Source organism: Cydia strobilella, chromosome 27 (genome assembly GCF_947568885.1).
Source record: "Cydia strobilella chromosome 27, ilCydStro3.1, whole genome shotgun sequence".
Lineage (NCBI taxonomy): Eukaryota > Metazoa > Arthropoda > Insecta > Lepidoptera > Tortricidae > Cydia > Cydia strobilella.
Genome location: NC_086067.1, coordinates 231534 through 241342, shown reverse-complemented (window position 1 = coordinate 241342; position 9809 = coordinate 231534). Strand labels below are relative to the sequence as shown.

The 9809-nt window shown below is 38.1% G+C and overlaps 1 protein-coding gene and 1 long non-coding RNA gene across 2 annotated transcripts in view; one reads left to right on the top strand and one right to left on the bottom strand.

Moving 5' to 3' along the window:
* Positions 1-9809, bottom strand: part of LOC134753672 (uncharacterized) — a 166123-nt gene that overhangs the window by 106870 nt on the left and 49444 nt on the right. The window lies entirely within an intron of this gene.
* LOC134753651 (NADH-ubiquinone oxidoreductase 49 kDa subunit-like) overlaps positions 597-9809 on the top strand; it is a 33793-nt gene continuing 24580 nt past the window's right edge. Inside the window, exons 1-6 of the mRNA XM_063689593.1 lie at positions 597-740; positions 1771-1886; positions 3838-3947; positions 7565-7766; positions 9214-9401; positions 9585-9748. Coding sequence (XP_063545663.1) covers positions 646-740; positions 1771-1886; positions 3838-3947; positions 7565-7766; positions 9214-9401; positions 9585-9748 — 875 coding nt within the window. The 5' untranslated portion in view covers positions 597-645. The remainder of the gene's footprint in view (positions 741-1770; positions 1887-3837; positions 3948-7564; positions 7767-9213; positions 9402-9584; positions 9749-9809) is intronic.

Sequence of the window (9809 nt, the reverse complement as noted above, 5' to 3'; positions counted from 1 at the left end):
GACGAGTTGTAAGTAATCGAAATTCAAATCGATTTTAAAGTGGTTAAAAAAAAATCAAGATAAATTATAAAAGGCCTATGTTCTTTGAGTATGTTGAATTTGAGCACAAGTTAAGTAAGGCCATATTTTTTTTTATAATATACCTAAAACAAACGCGTGTGAGACCAATCTGAGGGCCTACCGCAAACACCGAAGTTTGCAAATTGCAGACATCTTTCTCTATCACTCTTATTACGCCTTAATGAGGGCTAACGCGTATGAATTCGCCGCTAGGGGAGCTAGTGTAGATGGAGGTCTTTTCCATAGTTCGAAATGTCAAATGTCACTTGTCACTTCAATGACTGACAGCTTTTCTATAGTCTTTTGGACCACCATCAACAGAGGCGCCAACTGGTGAGCAAAAAAACGATAGCCCTCATTAGAGTAAAAGAGAAAGATGAACACAATTTGCTTCTAGAAGTTCTAGACCCTCTGATTCTAAATAAAATTACAATCGAATATCGAGCTTCTGTTTCAAAATACTTCTACAGTTGTCTATGGTTTTTCATAATCTGTGCCTTGATGTACTGTCACCTATACCTGTCACATTAGTGACGTCTGTCAATACTGTCAATAGGGCCGAGCAAGTGTCGTGCGACAGCCAAAATGGCTCAAATAATGAATGTTTTGTTGCGAAAATCAGCAAATTTAGGGCCAGCCAAGGCTCTATTGAATGCCGCGCCGGCCCTTCTCAATGCAAAGTAAGTGTTTCAGTTACTACTATGTCCACAAGTGCTTGAACTTTCAATATTTTGGCTTCAGAAAATTATGTAACTATGGGCTCAAGAATTTTGTATTTTCTACGCGTATTTTTCTATCGACATAAATATAATTGTGTTAATTACCTGTACACTATTGAGTCGCTGGAAAGTACAGAACAAGTCTTTTTATTTTATTTTGGCTGAAATATTCAACTTACTGTCTTGCAGATTTTGAAGTATCTCGTAGTTATCAGAAGAATCGATTCTAACGGTTCTTCATGAGGTTATTACTTGTTTTTATATATAACTAGCTTTTGCCCGCGACTTCGTCTGCGTGGAATTAGTAATTTGGGTACCTATTCTTAAAAAAAACTGCTTTTTAATACATCCTTTTCTCACCCCCAAATTGGTCCACACTATACATTTCCACCCCATTTTTTACACCCTTAAGGGATGATTCCGGGGATAAAATTATTCTATATCCTTTCCCACAGCTCAAACTATCCCCATACCAAGTTTCATCTAAATCGGTTCAGCGGTTATTGATTCCCCATACAAATTTCCACCCCCCTTTTTACCCCCTTGAGGGGTGAGTTCTGGGATAAAAAGTATCCTATGTCCTTCCCCGGGACTCAAGCTATCTGTATACCAAATTTCAACTAAATCGGTTCAGCGGTTTAAGCGTGAAGAGGTAACACACAGACAGACAGACTTTCGCATTTATAATATTAGTATGGATTAGTATGGATAAAGTAAAAACAATTTTGCAATGATTTAATGTTAGTCTCACAACAGTTTAAATTCGACAATTTTCATTGCTTGTAACTCAAAGGGTGCTATTTTTATGGAACCTAATTTCGGTGTGCTAACATCAATTCATTTATGTAAAAACGTAACACTAGGAATGGTGACTTTCTATCAATTAATTAATTATATTTTATGATTTTATATTCATGTTCAAAGAAAGTAGGGAGCCAAATCTCTGATATTAACCCACTGTGAATAAAAAAATTGTCTATTCTTTTTTCAGTCAAAACCGAGCAGCGCACAGATGGTTCCCAGACGCTGAGTATGTGAAGCAGTTCGAAGGAGCTGTCATGTACCCTGATGAGGTCACCTCATTACTGAAGCACCCGCCCTACTCAGGTAAAGCTCGAAGCTAAAAATGATTTCAAAATTTCCAATTTTGGATTAAATTCTAGAGCAAAGTAGGGGGAAGGAGCTGTCATGTACCCCGATGAGGTCACCTCATTACTGAAGCACACACCCTACTCAGGTAAAGCTCGAAGCTAAAAATGATTTCAAAATTTCCGATTTTGTCATCCATTAAGTACATCACATGTTTAGGGGGGGTGTCAAGAAAATGTGACATGTTGTGATAGGGGGAGGGGGCAATCACAAACTTTGTCACACTTTGTAAACATCACTTTAATTTCATCAGTAACTGAAAATTTTTTTAAATTATTTAATCGCTGTACACTTGTACAGTTAAATAACAAGTTTTTGAAACGATTATCGTTTTTATTCATTTAATTTTGTTTCCTAATAAGTTTTGGGTTATAAAATTTGCCGATTTCATTGAAAAAATGTGATGTTTGGCTTTGGGAGGGGTTTACCAAATGTGACAAGGAGGGGGGGGGGAGGGAGTACAAAAACCTAGAAATTCGTGTAATTAATGGATGACCCCTAGGCACATTTTACGGTACTCAAACTTGGGTATGTCTTGATACAGTTAAAAAAGCGCCATCAGGCAAACTCCATCAAGCGGTGATGGGCTAGGGGAGATTGAGACCGATGGCAAAACCAAGTGGTCATGTTCCTCAGTGGGCCTAGCAAAGCAAAGGGGCGCGACAGTATCTCGCCCACGAGACAGACTACTGGCCTTTTTAGGGTTCCGTACCCAAAGGGTAAAAACGGGACCCTATTACTAAGACTCCGTTGCCCATCTGTCCGTCTGTCTGTCACCAGGCTGTATCTCATGAACCGTGTTTTTTTTTATTTTTTTTTATTATTTATTAAGAAACAAACAGTCTTATAAAATAGATGAGTATTTAAAGTAACATTTTTCTGGCAATAGACCTATAGTTTCCTATATGTAAACGACTATTAATAAAAACTTATTACTAAGTACAAATGACAAACAATACATGCATATTGTACATATAGTCCGACAAGAAATTGCAGAAGATTAATAAGAAGAAGATGGCAATAATTTAGTACGAAGATTTTTTTTTTTTGTTTAATTTTATTTAATTTCTACCACTTCATGCCGCACCACATGTGTGACGAGATATATGATGAAATCTTAAATTTACAATCGGGTATTTTTATTTCAAAGACGAATAAGCTAATTTCTTAAACAATCTCAATGAGCTGCTAAATATGTCCACGTGATAGCTAGACAGTTGAAATTTTCACAGATGATGTATTTCTGCTGCCGCTATAACAACAAATACTAAAAAAGTACGGAACCCTCGGTGCGCGAGTCCGACTCGCACTTGGCCGGTGTTTCTGTCTCGCGAGCGAGATGCTGTCGCGCCACTCCTGTGCTAGCCCGGCAGTAATGAGGGACCAAGATTCAAGATTCATTTATTTCGTCATCATGGGTTACATAAGGTGTCATTTCGGTAATATATTATTAGGTCCATGAGCCATGGTGTGCCTTTCGGCGTACGATATAAAAATATAACTAATACTAAAATACCTAAGAGTACACGCTAAAATATTCTTAAAATAACAACAAACACTTAAAATATAAGGCCAACCTCACATGCAAAAAAAATTTTTTCCCAGATACAAAACAGATGTCAGAGGTGTGTTTTTAAAAAGAAGCATGTCAAAATTGTCAAACAGTTAACAAAAGAAAAAAAATATAGTAAAAATTTATACATCATTCAACACATTCCAAGAAAGAAGAAGATTCAGTTAATACACTAACAAACCATGATAATATTAAATCACATTTAGTAACGGGTCTATCGCGAATTAATTTTGTTACCTTTATTTACCGACGTTTCGACACAGGTTTCACAGGTTTAATATGTGTTTAAACCGCGAAAGTGTTAAATGTTATAAACCATGATAATGTTTATTGCAGGTATCGTGGCGCCGGCTGAGAAGCAGGTCCGGAACATGGTGCTGAACTTCGGGCCGCAGCACCCCGCCGCCCACGGCGTACTACGACTTGTGCTTGAACTCGATGGAGAGGTGAGCCCTACTGTAATGTTCTGTATTTACCACAGTCATACGATCCGACGCGGCAGCACGTCAAGCCAAGTTCAGAAGAAGAGAACTGGCGACGCAACGGCCTTGTAATTACAGGAACCATTTGGAGCCACTTTTTACTAGGGCTCGCGGTCGAATCCGTGTTTCGTTTACACGTTTCGAATACCCGTTTCCGAATAATACGTAAACGGTTTTCTGGCCCGTTCCGCACGTTTAATTAAGAAACGTGTAGTTAAGACCCGTGTACACGGATAAACGGGTATTCGAAGATACGTATCTTATTTATCCGTGGCTCCGGACACGTCCTTGACGATAGTAGCGAAGGAACGAACGCCAGCTACAAATGAATAGACAAAAGATTCATGACGAGTTTCTGTCATATTTAACCTTATTCCGTGGGTCATAGAGTCGAAATTCAATAAACGGTTTAGAAAACCCTTTGTTGAGCAGGTAGTTTTTGCTTGCAATAGGTATTACGAGTATTCACGCTTCTTATCAAAGTAGTATTTTATATAGCACTTTAAATAGCTACTTTTTTTACGTTGCGGGTTAGCAATAAAATAAAATAAAAACCTGCTAGTACCTATTAAAAAAAAATTAGAACCATCGAGTTCAGTATGTAGGCAGGAAGTCAAACAAATGTTCGAAATTGGCATTAGGTAAGTATTTATAAAAAAATACATTTTTAACTTGCTTCTTTATTTTTAGTTTAATTTGAAAACATGATATGAAATTGTATTTCTTGTCATATAATGTAGTGTAGGTACACCTGATAAAACAAAGTCCCCCGCCGCGTCCGTATGTCTGTCTGTATGTTCGCGATAACCAGACCTCACCTGTGAATGAAGTTTTTCTTTGGGAATGTTTATGTGTATATTTTGTTAAGGTTTTGTTTAAATTGGTAGAAATATGACGATGTTTGCTAATGAAGTTAGCAAAATCACGCTGGCCAGGAGCTTAATCGGAAACGCTGCCCAATCTATTTGAGATATAACGACACAATGTATGGTGGAAAAAAGTCTACAAAAAAGTGCGCGATGGCTGTCTGTCTATATTTTAAGAATAATTAACCCATTATTAACTTCTAAAAAAACCGGACAAGTGCGAGTCGGACTCGCCCACCGAAGGTTCCGTACAAAATTTAATTTTAAATTTTAGTTGTTATAGCGGCAACAGAAATACATGTGTAAAAATTTCAACTGTCTATAATAGCTATCACGGTTCATGAGATACAGCCTAGTGAGTAGTGACAGAGAGTGGAAGTCTTAGTATTATTGGGCTTCCGATGTGAATACTTGTTACAGAATGTATTTTATTATGCTTGACTCTCCATGCGAAGCCGGGGCGGGTCGCTAGTTATTAATAAACACTTTAAATCAATTTGATAAAATTGCACCTTCTCAATAAATTCTAATTGTTTTTGCTCTAGGTACCTCTTACCATAGTAAAACGCTTTTTAGTGCGGCGCGGCTACAAAACAATGGAAAACATTTTCTTGTGCAGATGTTTTGACCTTATTAGAACGACATAAAGCTTATAATTCGCGGTGACACTTGTGATAATAGTTTGGGAACCTACATGTTTTCGACGATGACAAACAAAAGGATATTGGAAAACAATGGATGGATGGACCATTTAAGTTTATTACCTGAACGCTAGTGAGAAAGTGACCAAAGTGAATTATGAATGATTACCAATTTAAAGATCTATCTTAATGTATTTAGCAATATTATCGCAAGTTATCCAAGGTAGTATGGGTTTTTATGGTTCTTGGGTAAAATTCTGCTTTTCATTTGAGCATGATTACTCGATAATCCCGCTTTTGTGTACCTAACTTTTTTGCGCCGTTGGCAGGTTTGTTGTTTTCGCAAAGCAGTAATACACCCGAGATAAAAATAACCACGAAATAATTAAACTGTTATTTTTAATTAATATTGTATTCTGTCTGCACACCTATTATTAACGAAAAAATAATATACCATTATGTAATTATAAAAAAAACTATGATCGATATCAAATTTATGTAATTAGCTTAGAAGCAATCGGTTTTATTAAATGATATAAATAGTTTAAAATAAAAATTATATATACCTACTATTAAACATAGGAAGATGGCTCAGTACCTATGTTTTATCAATACGGTTAAAAACAATTTAAAAAAAGTAATTGTGCGGTTTTATGAAACCACGATGCAAGTGAAACTTTTTTCGGATTGTAGGCATTTAACTAAAAAAATTCGGAAATTAATTCGAATTACGGTATTAAAATCGCGGTTTTAACGTTAACTTAATAAATTGGGGCGATAGAATAAAAGTTTTACTTTTAAAAATCGTACGACAAACGAATTCATCTGAAGTCAACATAATAATAGTGGAAAGTGGACCTTGTTACCATTGTACATTGGCTCAAACTGGTTCGGAGTATTTGGACCCGTTCGGAACGGTCTTAAGTACCCGTGTAAACGGAGATACGTGTCTGAGATACGTTTCTTGGGAACGTTCCTTCGAAACGTTTTCGAATCCCGGCGGTTCCGTGTAAACCGGGTTCTTAGTACCGCCGGGCTTAAGAACACGGGTATTCGTTTCGGCGTGTAACACGGATACCGGGAGCCCTACTTTTTACCCCTACGTAACTCAAAATCGAATAAACAAAAACATCTTCTCATCTCTTTCTTTCTCTTTTATTAAGATCCTTAAGGCTAACTAGATATAACCCCAAATTTCAATAGCATAGCTCAACCATTTATTAGGGTTCCGTACCCAAAGGCTAAAAACGGGACCCTATTACTAAGACTCCGCTGTTTGTCTGTCTGTCTGTCTGTCCGTCTGTCACCAGACTGTATCTCATGAACCGTGATAGCTAGACAGTTGAAATTTTCACAGACGATGTATTTCTGTTGCCGCTATAACAACAAATACTAAAAACAGAATAAAATAAATATTTAAGTGGGGCTCCCATACAACAAGCGTGATTTGTTTGCCGTTTTTGCGTAATGGTACGGAACCCTTCGTGCGCGACTCCTACTCGTACTTGGCCGGTTTTTGATACAAACATCAAAAAAATCGGGATTTTTCTCACTGACTGACCTAACATCAAAAATCTAACTCGGTTCCAGATGACCTAGCAATTTAAAATTTGGCATGCAGCTGAACAATTGTGTGACTGAATGTGTGAATGTATGATGAATAATAATAATAACTGTACAAAAAGTAATGATATGCCATCAAAAACATAAAATGTGAAATGAGAGCCAAGTTCAAGAAGTCAACAACAACGCATATTCTTAATATTGAAGTTAATAATGTATTTCCAATGCTAAAATATTGCCAACGCTAAAATCGCACAAAAGCAATACAAAAGACACAAATGATGGTCAGTCTGGCACCCGCACTTTACTGACGAAACGCTCTAACAAAATGGCAACACATCGTGACGTCACTGTGCCACTTTGCTTAGAAGCCGTTTCGATGTATGGAAAACAAGGAAATTGCGATTTTGTCTGTGCAATGTTGCGTTTATGTATATTGTTGCTATACAATAACTTTTTAAATAAAATGTAAGGAATCGAATGGTAACGTTATTTTTTTCGTGTTCTTCAGACCGTCCGCGCCGCAGACCCCCACATAGGGCTGCTGCACCGCGGTACTGAGAAGCTCATCGAGTACAAGACATACACGCAGGCGTTACCCTACTTCGATCGTCTCGACTACGTATCCATGATGTGCAACGAGCAATGCTACTCTTTGGCCGTTGAAAAACTTCTAAACATCGATATACCTATCCGTGCCAAGTATATTCGCAGTAAGTACCGTTTACGGCACATATTATATAATAGTTCTTACGAACAGATACTTATCTCTCAAAGAAAACGCAAATACCTACCGTTTTGATACCTACACAAAAATACAATGGAGTGACCTTCAACGCGCCGCTCCCCGCACCGCGCGCGCCGACACAACGCTAGGGTTGCCGACGCTTCTTTCAAATACTTAGTAGTCTTAGGTAGATATCTAGCTATAATATTGTCGTCAAAAACATTACCTACATCTTTAAAATAATTTAATAGTACCTACGTAGCTTGTAACTATCGTAAAAATAATAACAGTAGGTGTAAGTACCTATATTGAGAATGTCTAATTACTTTTCCTCATCCGTCGAAAGAGGAAAAAACTATATTTCTTATTTGTTTTGTTGTTATTGCATCCATCCACACTACAAGCTGTGTTATTTGTTCGTGACGAGGACATTTCTTTAGCATAGCGCGCGGTGACGTGCGTGCGTGAGCGCGTGTGGCAACCAACTGGCTAGCTTGAGTCCCGCCGGCGGGAAGCGAGTCGTAGGTATAAAGAGCGCGCGGAGAGTTCCATAGGCCGGTTTACGGTCAATAATGCAAAAAAAGCTGAACGGATTTAGATGAATTTTGGTACATATACTCTGTATCTTTAGGTATTTAAATAAAAGTGAACAAACAATTTGTACATTTTCGGGTAGTGATAACATTTATTGGTTAACCAACCAAATACAAAACCGCTTGGATCTGTCACTGAACGACCTGACTTTAACCTACATTATTTGATCTTGTAATGTTTTCAACTACCCTCAACTGGCTTAAGGAGCCATTTGAGGGTACATTTTGTTTACTCTTATTTAAATACCTAAAGATACAGAGATAGATATATAATAACCTAGAGTGAGACATGGGATACTTTGTTTCCATAGACATAGTATAGTAGTTATAGATATGAAACCGAGCGACCAGGGGTAAGAGAAAGTAAAGAAAAAGTAAGTAAAAGGAGTAAGAGAAGAGTATTCATGTATTGACAGGTTAATGTATGGCAGCATAATCCTTTTTCTCTTTCACTCTTATAAATTTCGGTATTTCGCCATCGCCTCCTACCTATGCTGCCATAACCCGACCATGAAAAAAAAACCGGTCGGTGATAAGGACAAAGCATGGCACTATTTTCTCTTTCCTCTTATAGGAATCGCAATAAGTCTATTTTTCTTTATCAAAGAGTGTCAGGCCCTTGTTTGTGTCTCATAATTTATATGTTGAAGGGGTGAAATTGGGGCAGAAAGTTCGTATGCGAAGTAAGACCTAGGATGATTTTCATCCCAAAATTGATCCCCTAAAGAGGTCCAATTTTACTTCACAACAAGGTTCAAATTTAAATAAGAAGATTTTATTATCTCACCATAATACTTACGAGATAAAATTCCACTTGCTTTCTAAAGTTCCTTGTTCCAGCGCTCTTCGCCGAGATCACTCGCATCCTGAACCACATAATGGCGGTGGGCACGCACGCGCTGGACGTGGGCGCACTAACCCCCTTTTTCTGGCTGTTCGAGGAGAGAGAGAAGATGATGGAGTTCTACGAGAGAGCGAGCGGGGCGAGAATGCACGCGGCTTATATTAGACCAGGGGGAGTTTATTTGGTAAGATTATAATGGCGGTAGATGGTAGTGAGACGGAGGCACTTGCGTTTCGTTCGCTACGGAGCGTAAGCGATAGCACTTTGGCTACGTGGCCAGTATTACTACTACTACTACTAGTATTACTACTAGTATTAGTACTACTTGAATGTACGCAATTATGACAATGAATTAACTTAATTTCAGGACATGCCCCTTGGCCTTATGGACGATATTTACGAATTCGCGAGCAAGTTCGCCGAGCGTCTCGACGAGGTTGAAGACGTGCTCACCACCAACAGGATCTGGGTGCAGCGTACTAAGGACATAGGCATCGTGAGCGCTCAGGACGCGCTCAACTATGGATTCAGGTAGGGGTTTACAATTGGTACTTATGTACAGGATACTTCGTATGGAAGCAAACTATATTCG